The 18,718-nt window shown below is 44.2% G+C and overlaps 2 protein-coding genes across 2 annotated transcripts in view; both read right to left on the bottom strand.

The window, feature by feature from the left end:
• Positions 1 to 1,340: 1,340 nt before the first annotated feature.
• On the bottom strand, positions 1,341 to 4,959 carry LOC143934430 (forkhead box protein S1-like). Its single transcript, XM_077458042.1, has one exon. The coding sequence runs from the start codon at positions 4,517 to 4,519 to the stop codon at positions 3,797 to 3,799; it is 723 nt and encodes a 240-aa protein (XP_077314168.1). The 5' UTR covers positions 4,520 to 4,959; the 3' UTR covers positions 1,341 to 3,796.
• Positions 4,960 to 10,305: 5,346 nt separating this feature from the next.
• TMEM201 (transmembrane protein 201) overlaps positions 10,306 to 18,718 on the bottom strand; it is a 75,394-nt gene continuing 66,981 nt past the window's right edge. Inside the window, exons 9-11 of the mRNA XM_077458040.1 lie at positions 16,816 to 17,082; positions 12,491 to 12,628; positions 10,306 to 10,643 (exon numbers count right to left, since the gene is read on the bottom strand). Coding sequence (XP_077314166.1) covers positions 10,534 to 10,643; positions 12,491 to 12,628; positions 16,816 to 17,082 — 515 coding nt within the window. The 3' untranslated portion in view covers positions 10,306 to 10,533. The remainder of the gene's footprint in view (positions 10,644 to 12,490; positions 12,629 to 16,815; positions 17,083 to 18,718) is intronic.

Genomic DNA, 18,718 nt, shown 5'->3' with positions numbered 1-18,718 from the left:
TAAAATAGAAACAAAAAGGTACAAATTTCTCCTCTGTTTAAATATACATACCATTTAAAATCATGAGATGCATCTATAAATGTATATAATGGCATGCCCACATGAATGAGACCATATATCTTTCAGAAGTCATATCACTGAAGGGGAGGGGAATGTAGTGGATGTTAGCAGTTAAGGACCCGGAACCAATGTTTTCTTCAATCCTTAAAGTGTTATTAAACCCACAACAGTAAAATCAGTCTGAATATACAGTAAAGCATGCTCTTTATACTCACTGTGGAGCCTAAGGGGTTAATCCTCCTCTGCATTGTGTAAACAGGCTGTTTGATCCTGTCTTCTCTGATCCTCCCCTTCTTCCACTGCCCCCAATCCACCTGCTGATAGAACAGAGCCTTGAGGGCACTCTGCACATGCTCAGTTTTGTGTGTATTGCTAGAATGGGTGGGTGCATGTGATCAGCACAGGGCCAATCAGGAGTGTCCAAACAGAAGGTCAGGAGTCCTGCAGCCTCTGTCTACAGAGTAGAATGAAAACTCCTCCTACAAGCTTTAACCAGATACTGATAGAAGACACAAAACTACTACGGTATATACTGCTGATGAGAAAAGGTATTTAGCAGTTTATAATTACTAAAATAACTGCATTTTGTGAGAGACTAGAGATAGTGAATGAAGGCTCCTGGGTTTAGTAGCACTTTAAATCTGTATAATAGTTTACCTGGAGAGGGTTCAATCACAGTACAAAGTCAATTTATTACTTATTTGTAAAGAAAAAAAAAATAAAGTAAACTTTACTTTTAACAGAAATAAACTTTTTAATAAAAAAAACTTTTGTAAACTTTACAATTTTCCATAAAACTCTTTTGAACTATACAAAAATATTTATTTTCAAACAAGGAGTAGAAAAAAAAAAAAAAAGGCATACATTTTTTTTTCCATTCACACAATAAAGTTAAATGCACATGGACGCAAATACAGGCATATGGCAATAAAGCATAAAATAGGTCTATTTACAGCGCCAAGGAGCCCCACTTGCAGCATATTTCTGTCCATATTATAAACTATACTGTGCGCTTGTAATCTCAAGCAATCGCTGGTGCTCGCATTTACAGGCGTACGCACATGGACATGTTTGTTCTGAACGCACATGTGTTGTGTTCATTAAAACACGTCCATGTGCTAAACCTGTAATTACGAGCCCCGATATTTAGATTACAGACGCACAGCGGATTTTGTAATACAGGACTACGGACAGAAATGCACTGCAGTTGGGGCTTCCAGGCGATGTGAACACAGGTTTATTTTATGCTGTACGGCCGGTATTTAGCCCCCCCCCCCCCCCGTACACGTGACCTAAAACATTCAGTGACCCTTTGGCGCCAACGTGTGACCCCTCCCATAAGTAGTATTGGATTCCTCAGAATAGTCGCACTTAATGCTTGACGACAAGAACAATACAATTCATTTAACGTTAATTTAGTTAAAACTTTGGACTTGTATATTATGAAATTAACAGGCTATAAACAAACTTATAGGAAATGTATGGGACACACGCAAAAAAATCAAAAGGAATAATCAATAATCAGTCAAACCAGAACATCAGCAGTTGGTGAACTACAATTCCCAGCATGCCATATTGCAACATGTAGCTTCCCAATAAGTAAAATCTACCACACCATTCATGTATAGAAGGAATGCAAAATAATCACAACTTTTTTTTACCTGGGAGAACAAGAGAGAGAAATGGATTTTAAACATGTGTATATATAAATATATACAGTGGAACCTTGATTTATGAGTAACGCAGTTAACAAGCGTTTTGAAAGACGAGCAACTTTTTTATATTCTGAGTGTTGGCTCCCAATACGAGCAGAATTCAAGCTAATGGGCGGTGCAGTAGCGCATTTGGCCAGAGGCGAAGGGGCGCCAGGGACACTTTGAACGGTTCGGAGCCATTCAGAAATACTCGGAAACACTGTTCCCAAGGCTTTCGGAGCTGTCCTCAAGTATTTCCGAGGCTCTCTGGCGCCCCCACCTCTGGCCACATGCGGTATTGCATTTAATAGAAGTCAATGCGAAAACAAAAAATCTTCATTTCCATTGACTTCTATGGGGAAACTCGCTTTGATATGCAAGTGATTTGGATTACAAACATCCTCCTGGAACGGATTATGCTCGTAATCCAAGGTTCCACTGTATTCACAGCCTTTTTAAAGAGACCCTATCCTCCTCGATTACTCAGGGCAAATTGATTTTTCTTATAGTCCGTTAATATTTCGGGGGGGGGGGGGGGACGTGACCTCCTGCCAGGAAGCAGTACTCAGGTCTACCAGGAACCTGTCACACGACCGAGGGCATGACATCACTATTACCCTCTACACCGAGACAACCTAAGCATTTTGAGGTGGCAACTTTAAAGAAAGGAGCAATGGGAAAGTGCTGGGAAGGCAAGTATAAGATGATCAGGGGATGGGCTTTAAACAGACTCTTCCTCCTTACCCTGAATAAGAAAAGGGCACAGGGTCTCATTAAAAAAAAAAAAAAGCTCAGTACTATGTACTACAATGTTCAGCCTGTAAAAAAGAAAACCTAGATAAAGGGAACTGTACAAAAATGTATTTTATGACCCGTAAAAAAAAAAAAAAAAAAAAAAATGTGCCCACACAATGTAGAGTATTGGAACAGTAAGAACCTTTCAGCAGTCAGAAGAGACAAAAAAAAAAAGCAATGATGCCCCAAATGGCAGTTAAATATTGATGTTGTACTATGAACTTTAACCATAGCCTGCCATAAAGCCCAACTCCGGAGAAATTTTTTTTTTTTTTTAAAGTTCAGCTTCAGAAAGTCCACTTGGGCACAGAAGTTTAAATTGATTTTTTATATTTTTAAGGGGGGGGGAAGGGTTGGCACCCCGCTGGAAGTTGTAAGGAAACATCTGAGGCTTGATAGAGCAGTGGGGGTTTGGATTCTGGCGAAGGTAGTCAGAGCTGTGGTTAGAATTAATCTGCTCAGATCTGGAATAAAAATGGTGACGCAGAAGACTGGCATGGTCATTGTACCCGTGTTTGTGGCCCGGATGCACAAAGGCAAGTGAAGATGGTTTGTTCAGCCAGAGCAAAAACCATAGCTCAGAGCTAGAAATTAAAATGAGTTTTCACAAAGACATAGGATAGCGAAGGGTGGATGGCAGAGCTGGCAAAGGTAGAACTTTTCACAACACATTGATGTCTCTGGGTATTGGTAGCACTTGCTGGAAGCCGTCAGGAGACATCTGAAGCTTGGTAGGGCGGTGAAGATTGGATTATGGTGAAGCTAGGCTGCCAGAACTGTTTATAGGAGTTATAACAGGAATTAAATTGGCTCAGGCCTTGAATAACAGGGGAGTAAGGGGACTGGCACAGTAATTTCGGCACGACAGGTGATGATGCCCAACTATCAGAGGACGTGCTATAGCGTATAAAGCTTGGGGTGGCACATAGCAATGTCAATGTTGGCACACAGAAGAGATCAGTTGAAGCTGGCACAGAGAGAAGATCTATGGATGAAGTTGTTGATGGCAATAAGCTGGCACAGTATGGAAATCAGAGGATGAAGATAGCACAGAGTGGAGATCGGTGGATGATGTTGGAACAGAATGGGGATCGGCAGATGAAGATGGCACTGAGATGATGAAGTTGGCACAGAGTGGAGATCAGTGGATGATGTTGGCACAGACTGGGGATCAGCAGATGAAGATGGCACTGAGACGATGACCTTGGCACAGAGTAAAGATCAGTGGATGAAGTTGGCACATGTGTTCATTCAGCCAGAAGGGCTCTGTAGCTGTAGCCTGGCATTTGAGGACAGACCTCCACCATGGCTGGCATCATGCCCCTGTAGTGCATCTCCTGCTCCCAGTAGGGTAATGGCGACATCTCCCCTTGGAACGACCCGGGGATCGGATAGGGGCTGTTGGAGGGCCCCGGGAAGAGGATCGGAGCCCCAGGCCCCCAGTGGTAGTAGCCGGGGGGCTGCAAGCAGCACTGTGGATGCTCCTGGTGGTATCGGAAGGCGGTCAGGGGGTCTCCGCTCCGGGGCTGCTGGGGACGTCTCAGCCGCCGCCTCCTCCGGTAGTTGCCCCGCTCGAACATGTCGTGGAAGGCGGGGTCCAGCGCCCACAGGCTGCCCTTGTGGCCGGGCTGTCGGGGCAGGCGGACGAAGCACTGGTTGAGGCTGAGGTTGTGGCGGATGCTGTTCTGCCAGCCCTTCCTCTCCAGCCGGGAATAATACGGGAACCGGCGCCCTATGGCTTCATAGATCCCGCTCAGCGACAGCCGCTTCTCCGGGCTTTCCTCCAGCACCATGGCGATCAGAGCCACGTAGGAGTACGGCGGCTTCTCCGCTGTCCCCTGCGGGGTCTCCTCCGCGGATTCAGCGGTGTCCTGCGGGGTATTCTCCGGGGATGCAGCGGTGTCCTGCGGGGTCTCTGACGCCTGCTCAGCCATCTTCCTGTCCGGTGATAAACAGCACTCAATGCACATGGTCCACAGCAACGCCCACTGCTACCTGTCACCACCTTCACTGCCACCAGCCACGCCTATCCCTATATCGCTCCACTAGCCCAGGACACGCCCAGTCAACGCCCACCGCCTTTCCGCTCTATGAAAGCCAAGCGCCCAGTGGCTCCCTAAACTCCGCCCCCAGGCTGTCAGTTAGAGCGTAAATGTAAACAAAAAGCATGCCGGGGACCTGCGGCCCCGCCCACTCGGTGTCAGGCAGAGGTCAGCTGTACTGCTATCTACTGGCCTGCCTCTGACCCTGCAACAATGTAACCAAGACTGACCGGCGGGGAAAGAGCAAAGCCATTGCCACAATATGGAACTAAAGTTCAACCATCTGCCAGCCAGGCCCATTCTGAAATATCTCTCCTACATGTAAAAATCATAATTTCTTTGCTAAAAAAAAAAAATTACAAACATTATATCAGTGTTTTTTTTTTGTTAAGCAAAGACCCTGGTATTTGCGCAGCAAATTTTCTAAGGTGTTTTTGTTGGGGGGAGACGGGGGACACAAACAAAAATAACCAGTAACATTAGCCCAAATTTTTTTTTTTCCAAAAGAAAGATGAAGTTACACCGAGTAAATAGATAACTAACATGTCATACTTCAAAATCGCACACGCTCAAGGCATGGCGCCAATCTTCAGTACTTAAAGTGGTTGTAACCCCGCTGACACTTTTTTTTTTAATACCCCTGTAAGGCAAAAGGCATAATGAGCTAGTATGCACCGTGTACTAGGTCATTATGAAACGCCTTAGAACAAGGCCCCGACCTCTCACCCAATCCAGAGGACATGTTCCCTCGGCGTGTCTTCCAATGTCGTCACTCCCACGCACAGGAGACTTCTTTCCGGCAAGGTCCAGTGTCTTGCAGCTGGGAATCCCCTGTGTGCATGTGTGGCTGCAGTCAGCGGCTCATTGCGAGGAGAATATCCCCCTAACCATACAGGTTTAGGAGATTTTTTTTTTTCCTTTTTCTTTACCTACAGGTAAGCCTTACTTATAGGTAAAAGTTCAAATTTTGACTATACAACCACTTCAAAAATCCCCCTATGGGACGCTTTCATTTTTTTTTCTTTACTGGTTACATGTTTAGAGTTACAGAGGCCGTCTAGGGTTATAATTATTGCGCTTGCTCTAACGCTCACGGCAATAACTCACATGTGTTGTTTAAACACGGCTTTCAGAGGTGGGCGGGACTTACATATGCATTTGAGCTCACAGGAACAGGGGCACTTTAAAAAATTTTTTTTTTATTAATTTTACTTTTTTTCTTAGTTTGACACTTTTTAATTAGGAATAAAAGTGATCAAAAAAAATATATCTTATTACAAGGTATGTAAACATCCCTTGTAATAGGAATATGGCATGACAGGTCCTCTTTACAATAAGACCCCACATCTCACCTCTAGGCTGGGAAGCGTGAAATAAAAAAAATAAAAATAAAACTAACTCGGCTTTCCAGCCGAGGCAGCGTCGTTTGTTTGAATCCAGAGGCCGGGCATGGAGTCATAACATCGCGCTCGCCCTCCGAACAATCAGAGACTCCGGCGACCATCTGGTCCGCCGGAAATCTTTATGGTCGCACCCGGGTCCCGTCTCCGACTCAGCGGTGAGTCAGTAGAAGCACAGGAGGGCGGTGGGGGCGTCCTCTTGGGACACCCGGAAGAACGATCAAGCGGCAGAACAGCCACTATGATCCTTCTTATGGTGTAGGGAATCGCCGTCTGAAAAAGCCGATATCTGAATGATGTCTGTAGCTGCACCCATCATTCAGATATAACCCCACAGACTCAAGGATGCCATATGACGGCCGGCGGTGGGTAAGTGGTTAAAGCGGTATTAAACCCAAAAGCAAACATTTACTATATTGCAGCTTACCCAATTCTTAGATGTGATGGCTGCATTAGTTTACTTTTCACCTGGCGATCCCTCCAATAAGTTTGTTTTTCAACAGAACAAGCTGTCCTGCCAAGGTAGCAGTTAGAGGAATGAGACGAATCATTTAGGTTACTTTTACACTGAGCCACAGCAAAACCGCATATGCAATTTTACCGCAATTGCAGTGTGTTTTTTTTAAACGGCCATGCGACTCAAAAATTGCACCAAAAAACACATTAAGCGTGCACTTTTGCTGCATTTCCCATTGCTTTCAATGGGAAGGTGCATTTTTTTCCCCTCATCTCCCAAAACATGCTCCAAATGGCATTTTTTTAACCGCAATGGAAGCGCACCACCCCAGTGTGAACACATTCAGTGATTTTAAAGCGAAGTATTGTTCTTCAGATGCTTTTTTTTTTTTTTTTAAACGCAAAAGCACTTGAAAAACTATTCAATGTGAAACATTTGCATTCTCTTTCCCCGACCACCGCCCCCCCCCCCCACTTCCTGACCTGGCCATTTTTTGCACAGTGGCACTGCGTTACTTTGACAATTGTGCGGTCATACAACATTGAAATGAAATGCATGTCCTTTTTTCCCCCACAAATAGAGATTTCTTTTGGTGGTATTTGATGACCTCTGGGTTTTATTTATTTTTTGAACTATGAAAAAAAAAAAAAAAAAAAAAAAAAAAAAAACCCTGACAAATTTGGAGGGGAAAAAAAAAAAAAAAACACACAATCGTTTTACTTTGATATATTCAATAGAAAAAAAAAAAAAAAAAATCTAAATTTCTTCCTAAATTTAGGCCAATATATTCTGCTACATATTTTTGGATGAAAAAACATCCCAATAAGCATTTGATTGGTTTGCACAAAAGTTATCGCATCAACAAACTATTGGATTTTTTAAAAATTTTCAAACTAGTAATGGCAGCAATCAGCAACGTGTAGCGATCAGCAATCAGCAACGTGTTGCGGCAGACAATCAGACACTAAGTGACACTTGACATTTTGTAGGAACCAGTGCTAAAAACATGCATAGGCACTGTGCTACTATTTAAAGTGGAGGTCCACCAACTTTCCCCCCACCCCAAACATTAACACAATCACAGATTGACAATGGCACACTCACCGTTTTGATGAATTATCTCCCCTGATGTCCGGTTTCATTGTAAAGAAGTTCTAAAAAATGTGGATGGCCGTTTTCATCTTGCTTGCGGGCATTCGAAGCCCACAAGCATTAACTTCCTGGTTCCTTGTTGCCGCACATGCTCAGTCGTAAACCTCCTGGTTGCCATCACAATGGGCAGCGTTGTAGGAAGTTCATCTTTCCAAATCCTGCGAGAACTCACGGCGGGCCTCCGCAATGACTCCTGGGAACAATGACAAGCTCCCAGGAGACAGTGCGGCACACAGGACATTACGTATATACCAGCAAAATACCCGCCCATAGCCACAGGGGTTATATACCACAAACTAAGGTGAAAAGCAGAAATACACAGGTAGACTTGATAAAAAAAAAGTTCAGTTTAAGAATGAATACATTTATGCAATTTGATTGACCAAAACGTATAAAATTGGATGTACCTCCGCTTTAAAGTTTTATTTATTTACATTTTCAACCACTTTCAGGATGTTATGTGTGTATGCATGCTCCACCCTAAGCAAGTAGCAGCATATCCCTGCATACAGCTGCTTACACCTATTTACTATGTCTACGAATGGCGATATGCAGCCCCAATAGCTCCCAGACACCGAAATAAGCTTGCATGATTACGCTATATGGAGGCATGTGCCTGTGTGCATCAGACCTTAAAGAAAAAGTTCACTTAAAAAAAAAATAATAATAATAATCAATACACATTTCTTTGCAGGTAAAAAAAAATGACAACTTACCAGCTTATAACTTCAGCTTGTTCAGTTAACCATTTCACATGGGCGATCCGATCAGGAACGCCTGTCAGTTTTTCAGGCAGACCGGATTGGACCCTCCAGTCTTCTATGGAGCAGTGGATGTCTGCTGACGACCGCCACCATCCGATCCTGTCCACCAGATGGATGGGGGAACTATTTACCATTTGTTTAGCGGATCGGATGAAATCGCATGGAAACAGACAGGCGGTCTGTTTCCATCCAATTGCCCCATAGAGGAGAGTGGGCTGTGTCTGCTCTGCATAGGGAAGCGTACATGGACCGGTGGGGGTAAGGTACCTGCTGCCCCCCCCCCCCCCCCCCCAAAAAAATCCAAAAGTAGTAGCGTAGGGAGAAGAGGAGTAAAAGCAGAACTTTCCTTTTTCGGTGTATTGCTTCATTAAATAAATGTATAGATCAGCCTTTTTCAACTAGAATGCTGTGACACATTGGGATGCCTTCAGGGATGCCTTGGCAAAATGCCTAAAAATTTCCCCAACTTGCCCAAATTGTCGGCAAGCTGGCACATGGATTAGTGCTGCGTTTTTTTTGTTACACAAAGCCACTTTTTTTTATTGTGCAGCAACCCGGGGTATAGTGTGGCCCACTGGCATGTAACCATTGATGCCATCTTCAGTAGATAAGGAGGATGTCAGGCACCTGCACAGTATTCTTGTTTGCCCCTCCCCCTCTTCTTTAGCACTGGGGTCACATTAGCTAAATGAGGGATAGAAGCAGACAAAAGAAACACTGGAATACTAGTCAGTACCAGTGTGCAAAGATGTATTTGCTTTTTTTAAGAATAAATCACCTCTAACGTTGGGTGTCCTACGTGTGTAAATGTTGCTTGGTTATGAAAAACTGTTTCAATTTTTACATGGGGTGCCTTGAGATTGTGTATAATATTAAAGGGTGCTTTGACTGAATAAAGGGTGAGAAATGCTTGTCTCGGTAACAAAGTCTATGTATTTTTATAAAGTTGGAAGTCCTGTATACTTCACATTCATGAAGATATCAAATCATCCTTTTTAACCATTTGCCAGCCAGGCATTTTCACCCCCTTCCTGCCCAGCTCAGCTTTCAGCGCTGTAGCATTTTGAATGACAATGCGCGGTCATGCAACACTGTACACATATGACATTTTTTATAATTTGTTTTGAGACAGAGCTTTCTTTTGGTGGTATTTAATTGCCACTGGGTTTATTTTTTTGCTAAACAAGTGAAAAAAAGACTGCAACATAAAAAAAAAAAGTTTTGGTTATAAAAATTTTGTAAACAATTTCTCCATCACCGATGTGCGCTGATGAGATGTCACTGATGGGCGGCACCGATGATTCTCATACTCTCATATGTGCCCCACTGCGCCTCTATTTCTGACAGGGACCTGCTCCACTTCCACTCAGATTGCCTAAGCAAACGGAGGGGAAGTTCGGCCCTTCCCCTACCTGCAACCTCCCAGGGCATGTCACAGATCCATTGAGAAAGCACACAAGCAGTGGGTAGCTGGCTGTGAAGCACCAGTAATTCACAATCGGTTTCCCACATCAAAGATGGCAGCACTGGGGACCTGAAGACTGGTAAAGAACTGGGCTGGATGAGGGCAGCGCAGGATTCCTGGACTAGTACGTGAATATTTATTAAAAGTCAATAGCTACAGTATTTCTCCCCCCCCCCCCCCCCCCCGAGTGAAGTTTCTCTTTAATAACTATTAAAGCGCACCAGTCACTTAAAACACATGCTTTCCACTGCAAATGTGACTAAATGAATGAACCTTATCACTTACAGCTGTGATTATTTTGAAGTTCATTAGAAATTGCTGGTAGCAAGTTGCCTTTATCTGATTATATTTTGTGAAGGTCACAAAACAGTGTGTCCTAATACTCCAGACCGGGTGAACGGGTCTGTAGGCACTTTTGCATTCTAAATTGAAACATGATGTTAACAAAAAGGAATGACGCCACAAAACACCATATGTAGAGCTTGTTTCTTCATTTTCTCTATTTAATACAGTCTTCAGCTGGATGTGTAAATCGCCACAGTTCACAATACAGAACAAAGTCCTATAATACAGAAATGATCGGGGGCAGGAGCCCGCGCAGCAGCCAGGGGGCAGCACCGGTGATGGTCAGGCAGTGTCAGGATATTCAGGAGCACCAAGTGACACATTGCTCAGAGGAAGGGGGGGGGGGGGGGGGGAGGTATTTACACGGAGTCAGTAGTGTAGACAGTTCTGTACAGGTACACGGAGGTGAAAAGTATGTTCCCAGCCAGACTTAACACCAAAAGCCAGCGAAGCGTCGTCCCTCCCCAACCTGCAGGGTGAAATTGAAGCGGGTCAGAGCACATTTAAACCTATAAAAAATGTTTTACATTGCTAAGTACATAGGGTTTAATCTGACCTTTTCCACTGCCTGGGACCCCTGTGTTGAAACCTCCCCAAATCTCCGAACACACCACAACAGATCTGGTGAACATTTATACATATAGCCAGAGCCCATTCCCTATTTAATCTAATGGAAAGCCCAATACTGGGGCAGTGACAACATGGTGGTACCAAAATGCATGTTTCACCTTTCCTAGTGGATTCTCCAAAGGGAAATGTCGAAGATATTCTTTGAAGATAAAAACTGGGAATTTCAGTTCAGAGCAGAGTCACCTCTGATATGACAGAAGTGGGAGATTTCCAACTGTGGTCAAAGACAACACTAAAGGCCTGGAAGCAAATCACACCCACACACCACCCAAAACTGTATAAAGAAAAAATAAATAAATTAAATAAAAAAGAAAAGAAAGGGGGGATTGAGAAATCAAGGCTGAAAAAAAAAAAAAAAAAAAAACAATCTCTATAGCTTTATTGACCCAACCTACCTGCAATGAAGAAGTATCCACATTTTGCATGCAGCTGGATCCTGCACTGGGGAAGTTATTAGCACCAGGTGTCCTGTGAAGCAGCAATGAACAAGCTCCTGATGGTGACCCCCACAGAACAGTTTCATAATGCACACTCCTAACCCAATCTTCGACTGCAGAAGAGTCTGAAGAATCATATGATTCTCTCCTCCCATGCACAGAATATATTACATGCAGTGTACACTATGAAACAGGTTTTTATAATGGAAGAGGAGGGAGGAGGGACAGATCCCCATCGGTAACTTGTTCACTGAGGCTTCACAGAAAGCTATATGATTCCTCAGCACTGGAAGATCAGGAGGATAGGGCACCCTGCACAGAAGATTTCTACAGAATACAGCTGCCTGCCCAACCTAGGACATACTGCATGACAAGTACATTAGGTCACTAAAGCTTAACTCTGTTCCAAACCAGGGATCAGAAGACTGGCCCTTTAAGTACCTAACGTGTATGTTACCCTCTCCACTAAATCATGCTGAATGAAGTTGAAGTCCACCCTAATACTAAAATCTCTAAATCTACAGGCATCCACCATCTAACACTAACCCATCTTGCCCCGTAAAGAAGAAATCACTATTCAAAATGTTTTTGAAGCCACTCTGGTCTGGTCTTCAGCAGCAGAAGCTCTGCAGAGGACACAGCCAACAACGGCTGGGAAATGAGTGGGAAGTGACGTCACCCATAGAGTTGCTATGGGGGAGTCTTGTCAGCTGCCTCCTCTGCATCCACTGTCAGCTCAGCATGGGACCTGCTTCAGAAAAAGGTATAACGATTTCTTCTTCACAGGGTGTTGAACTGTTCTCTTCTATAATATGTGTGGTATTGAATACAGATTCGCTTTGGATCGTGCATGCCTGTAGATAGAGATTTTAGTGTTAGGGTGGACTTCTACTTTAAAGCCAATAAAAAGAAAAACTCCCAGTGCAATATGGTAGCTGAGTGTTATTCTCTAGGTTTACTTGATTAGGTTCTTGCTTGGCACCATAGACTTTAAATTAAAATGTGATAAAAGTCAGCACTAAAAATAAATCAATGCTAAAAAAAAAAAAAAAGTTGCATGCAATAGGTACAGATATACAGTACACCTAAATGACAATTTCAAAAGTAATTTCTGCACTCAAACATATTACGTAACTCACACTTTAAGCTTGTAAAGAGCGCGCAAACACAGGAACAAAAAAGAAATAAAATAAAATCTTTTGTACCTAGCATCTGAAATCATAGGGATGCATGTAGAGGTTTAACTCACCTTTCCAGATAGATGGGGAGTCTAGGAAAGCCGTGGTCGTGTCCACCTGGCAGGCTGAAGAATGGGAAGAGCTGTCCTCTTTTTTCGGTGTTGTGTTACTGCAATCACTCCTGGTTTCAGATATCATCTTTGTATGATCTGCAGGAAAACATCAAACATCATTTGTACACAACTACATGTCTTCAGGTGCTCCCACTACAAATCAAACATGCTGTACCTTCATGTTAATAATCCTGTCAGTGTGTATTGTGAGATCAAGAATTACATTGAAGTACCTGTTACAATAATGAGAACCCACTAAAAATATACTCCAGTATATTAATGTACTTAAAGAGGAGGGCCGGTTTAAAAAAATTTTTTTTTTAAAGTCAGCAGCTGCAAACACTGTAGCTGCTGACTTTTAATAAGCACACTTACCTGTCCAGGGCGCCCGCGATGTCGGCCGCCCGAGGCTGACCCGTCCCTCGGCTCTCGGGCCCTGGCGCCACCATTTTGGCTAAGGGAAACAGGCAGTGGAGCCTTGCGGCTTCACTGCCCATTTCCTACTGCGCATGCGCGAGTCACGCAGCGCTTTGTGAAGGGGGCGCGCTGTGTTCTGGGACACACAGTTCCCAGAACACAGCGCGACCCATTACCCAGAAGACGCCGCACGGAGGAGAGAAGATAGAAGATCTCCGCGGAGGAGGAAGAGGCAGATTAGGATGCTGTGCCTAGCAACAGCCATTTCTGGTAAGTTAAAAAAAAAAATTCATTTTTTTTTCAGATTTTTTTCTAATTTTTAATGTATTTTTTTTCAGGGTGGCCCTCCACTTTAAAATGAGAAGTCCTTTTTAGGCTGGGCTTCTCCTCTATTTAGAGTGGAGAGTGGTCTGAAGTCCGCTTTCTGCTGACGTCACTACCATCAGACGAGGCAGCTCATCATCCCGACTTCCCAAGTCTGGATCCGCCAGCTGCCTTGATTGATGGCCGTCTCAGCGAGCTTCCGAGATGGCCTCTCCCTGCCCCCCCACAGCTCATCGCTCTAATGAGCGTGGAGTAGCAGACCAGGAGAGATGCCGAATGACAGTCAGTATCGCTCTGCTCGGAGAGGAGTGAGAACCGAGCCATCAGCGATGTTCGGTGGCTCAGTTCTCAGTGCAGAGACGCTGGGGGACGGCTGCAGCATAGGTCTAATGCTCCATCCACATCGGTAAGTATGAATCTACAAAAAAAACTAAAACCCATACTTCTCTTTTAAAGAGGAGGTCCAGCCTGGGTGAAAAAAAAAGTTTAATTTAGCAGCTACAAATACTGTAGCTGCTGACTTTTAATATTAGGGCACTTATCTGTACAGGGAGCCTGTGATGTTGGCATCCCAGCCAATCTTCGGATCGACTCCTGGGTGCTGCCACCACAATTTCTGGTAAGGGAACCCGGTAGTGAAGCCTTTTGACTTCACAGCGGGTTGCCTATTGTGCATGCGCAAAGCGCTCTGCACTTTACAATTGGCCCGGCGGCGGGAGGAGGAGGCGAACGTCCGGGAGATCGGCTGCAGCCTGTCTCGGGAAGGGGACCTGTCAAAAACAGGTCCCCTTCCCCCTCGAAAGGTGCAAAATGTGGCAACGGAAGGGAGGAATAAGCGAATAATTGAGAGTTTCACTTCTGGGTGGAACTCCACTTTGTGTTCTTTTAGAGATGAATGTACATAATCATTTTTGAGTTTCTTTTTTTTCAGCACTTTAAAAGCTTTCCTCCCCAATAATACCTGTACATGACGGTAACCATCATTACCCTAAACAGACACTGCTCACTGCTGTACCTTTCAGCAGTGGCACTCGGTCTATACACTTCAATGACCCCCTTCTCAATGCTCATCCTTCTGCTTACACTAATCACAATACAGTAATACTTCGGATTGCGAGTAACGTGGTTAATGAGTGTTTTGCAATACGAGCCATTTTTAAAAATCCTGACTCAGTTGTGCGAGTGTTGTAACACAAAACTAGCAGGATTCAAGCCTCTGCAGTGTGCAGTACCACTTTGGCCAGAGGTGCGGGCACGCCGGAAACACTCGGAAACATTCAGAAACACTGTTCCCGAGTGTTTCCGGAGTGCATCCGAGCTGTCTCTGAGTATTTACGAGTCTGTCTGGCACTCCGTCCACCTCTGGCCAAATGCGGTACTGCATACGATAGAAATCAACGTGGAACGAATTATCCTGTAACTGATCTTATTTCGCCAATCATAAATTATACTGACTGCCCATTGCAGACTACAGGAAACAGGAGGCGGTTACACATCTGCATATAAAATATAACAATGGGTAAACTAAAAAAGATGACCGCTATCCACAGACACCCACCATACATTCCTCAAAATGTAATCTTCATGGGTAATCATACTTGTGCCTGGAAAACAGAGGCTTGTCTCTTATCGCTGTAGGTTTATAACTGCATTCTAGATACCTGTGCGGGATATTTTACACTAAACCCTCCCCAACCTCTCTCACCCCTTCTTACTCCTTTATTCACTACCACACTAAACCTTTTCTTTTTTCTCTCTTTTCTTTGTTAAAGTGGAATTAAAGTCAGGAAAACTCTCAGATTCTTTAACAGAAAAATAATCTGTTAAAGAAGCAAAGCCCCTCACCGATGCCGGCATCTTCTCCTTGGGTGGCAGGCATCGATCATCTAGATGGGCTGGGGCGGGATGATGTCATTCCCACACATGCGCAGGAGTCATACATCCTGGCACACTGGCACTGTGCCGGAAATGTAGATGGAGCAGCACATGTGCAGCTGTGTGAACATGATTACCAACTGGCAGGTAAGTACTTTATTGCAAAAAGAGATATGCAATATCTCTTCTGCAATAAACAACCTGCCTGTTTGCAATTTTTTTCAGTCTTAATTCCACTTTAAGGCTACTTCTCACATTTCTGTCCATGTATTATTAACGTCTTTGTCCACATTTTTCTACATCAACAAGCCACACTGAGAAAAAGCAACGCATCAGAATGCCCCAAAAATAAAAATTTTGTACATAATGTGCTAGGTTGCATTGCATACTAGCACATTATGTTAAACTTGCCTTAAAGCAAAGCCTTCCAGCGCTGCTGCAGGCACGCCCATCTTCACCTGGTCTTCCTTTCGGGTTTGGCGACTCTGGCTGTGTGACACTTGACAGACACGATGACATCATCCCTGCACATGTGTGCAGGAGATGTTTATGGCACAGGACTGTGAAGGAATGGCCCAGGTGGCCATTCCTTTAGAGCGCATGCGCCGATGTCACCAGCTGCATGTTTAGGAGATATTTACAGTACCTATAGTTAAAGGGATTGTAAAGTAATTTTTTTCTTAAAATAACAAACATGTTATACTTACCTCCACTGTGCAGCTCGTTTTGCACAGAGTGGCCCCGAACCTGCTCTTCTGGGGTCCCTCGGCAGCTGTCTGCTTCTTCCCGCAGGTACTTCTCACGTTCATGTGAGCTCCCTCGCGTGGTGAGAAGCACCTGCGGGCGCGCTCCCGTGATACAGCCGGCGGCTATAGCCGCTCGCTGTATCACACAGCCCCGCCCCCCGGGGCGCCACGTCATTGGATAAGATTGACAGCAGCCATCAATCCATCCACTCCAGCCAATCAGCGGCCAGGCTGAGTGGTGAAGAGGAAGTCAGAGGCGGGCGCGGGACTTTCGAGGGGTGAGGTAAGTAAAAGAGGGGGGGGCTTGGGGCGCCGGGCACTGTGAGATGTTTTTTCACCTTAATACATAGAATGCATTAAGGTGAAAAAACATTTACCTTTACAACCCCTTTAAGCCTTATTATAGGCTTACTGATGATAGGTAAGTCAGATGGGAGTTTACAGCCACTTTAAGGGACATGGGATTGTAAAACAATCTATGACAAGTTGGTTATGATGCTGCCTTCAGGAACTTTGAACACTGGCAGCTCTCGGCATACAACCCAAGGCCACTGTGGCCTCATTATTTGTGCGGTGACTGGGCATTAAAGCCCAATTTTCATGGCACTAAAAATATGCATTATGTGGTCAGCAACAGGTTAATATATAAAGCTACAAACATATCACTATGTTCTTGTGTCCACTTCTAACCCAATAAAGATCAGCATGCAAAATCATGAAAGTCACTTAAAAAATAAAACTACAATATAAATAAAGTTATGTCCTTAGAGAGTACATTGAAACGTCCCTTTAAAAAGAAAAAAAAAAATTGCTGCAAAGTCAGATCAAATCCATGGATGCCTGCAGTAAACACAATACTGGTGTACTGTACACCATGTAAAACATTGGATTTACATGCACTGGAAGCATCTAGTAACTCACTTAGACTCTTTGTCATGAAATTGTTGAACTCCAATGGACTAAGGCTGCTGTCTGGGTAGGGGACGTCTTCAAAGTTGTGACGCGTTTTGTCAAACTGGGTAGAAGTAAAGCTCAGCTTCTGTCCCTTTAAGTTGAGGCGGGCCGGGCTAATCAGGGGACGTCTGTGAAACATTGATCCACAGCTAGATGTGGCTGAGCCGGCCACTGATGGGGTAGGTGATGGTAGAGGCGACGAGGCATAACTTCCTGACAGCAGGGAATAATAATCTGAAAAAAATATAAAAACCATTTTGGATTATAATATCATAACAAATTTTAAGAAAAAAAAAATAGACCACACTGGGCTGTCCTGAACCAACACACTATATTATATATAGAAAATAGCGTCACTAAAGAGATGTAGCTTAGCCAAAACATGCAGTACTAGTCACAAAACATGAAACAGTAAAGTCCATAATTCATAAGTCCATGGAATAAAAATGGCTGTAAGCAGCACCCTTAGAGAGAAGCAAGCAGCTCTGTAGGCGTAAGGGACAAGCTCAGAGGGAGGCCAGACTAAGTGCAGCATTAATGATACCAGTTTATTAAAAAAACAAAAAAAAAAAAAAATAAAATAAAATAAAAGGGCAACTCACATCTTGGTAGATCAAATGAGCATGGATAAAATTAATCTGGTTGGTCCTCAGGCTCTCCTGGATGGAAATGGTGGAATAGAGGCATCTGGCAGCGAAGCTGTGGTAGTGGAAGAAAGTAGGAAGCAGCCGATCGCTGCATTAATCAGTGTGGAACGCAAGATTGCACCTGACTAGGCATCACTACGGAACTTCGAAGCTTTCGCTTCTTCATCGAATCCGATTGGCTGACCAGTCAGTCTAATATAGGTGAACAAGTCCAAGGGGCGGATGGCCAATATGGTCAGATGAAGAAGCTGAACTTCGAAACGCCCCTCTAACATCAGCATGGCCTCTGTAAGGACACCCGGTCCAATGCAATCTTGCATTCCACGCTGGTTAATGTGGCAAATCGGCTGCTTCCTACTGTGTTCCACTACCACAGCTCCACTGCCTGATGCCGCTATTTCCCCAGGACCATCCAGGAGAGCCCGAGGACCAACCAGAATAATCTTATCCATGCCGCTATTCCACCAGGACCGTCCAGAATGATCTCATCCATACTCATTTGATCTACCAAGATGCGAGTTGCCCTTTGTCTTTTTAGTTTATTTTTATTTTTTTATATAAACTGAAGTATCATTAATGCGGCCCCTAGTCTGGCGCCCCTCTATGCTTCAACTGATATACAGTTAGGTCAATATATATTTGGACACGGGTACAATTTTCATACTTTTGGCTCTTTATACCACCAGAATAAAATTAAAACAAAGCTTTAAAGTGGTTGTAAACCCTTACAAACCACTTTGACCTACAGGTAAGCCTAGATTAAGGCTTACCTGTAGGTCCAAGCAATATCTCCTAAACCTATATGGTTTAGGAGATATTTGCCCGAAAACGGGCACCACTGTCTACGGCGCATGCGCCGTAGACATCGGCGCGCAGGCGCACTGAGCGTGGCATTTCCAAGAATGGAGCTGCCGTGCGTGTCGACTCCCGTGCGCATGCGCGGGAGTCACGTCATCGCGGCTTCGCCGAATGACAGCGGCAGAGCTGCGAGACGCCACCAGCAAGATGGATGCGGCAGACTACAGGGGACAGCGGCGACTTTGCTGGCTCCTGTGTCAGGTAAGTGACACATAATGGGTTACTATTCGATGCATAGTAGTCATTATGCTTTGCCTTTGCAGGGAATGAAAGAGGAAGTAAACCCATCAGGGTTTACTTCCTCTTTAATTCAAGGGGTTGAACATAAATATCAAGTACAAATTTTAGCAACTGCAACTTTTTTT

The sequence above is a fragment of the Lithobates pipiens genome, unplaced genomic scaffold (genome assembly GCF_037356315.1).
Source record: "Lithobates pipiens isolate NorthernLeopardFrog02 unplaced genomic scaffold, aLitPip1_a1.2 Scaffold_27, whole genome shotgun sequence".
In the NCBI taxonomy this organism is placed as follows: domain Eukaryota; kingdom Metazoa; phylum Chordata; class Amphibia; order Anura; family Ranidae; genus Lithobates; species Lithobates pipiens.
Note: the sequence above shows the minus strand (reverse complement) of the source record. Positions and strands in the feature narration are given on the sequence as shown.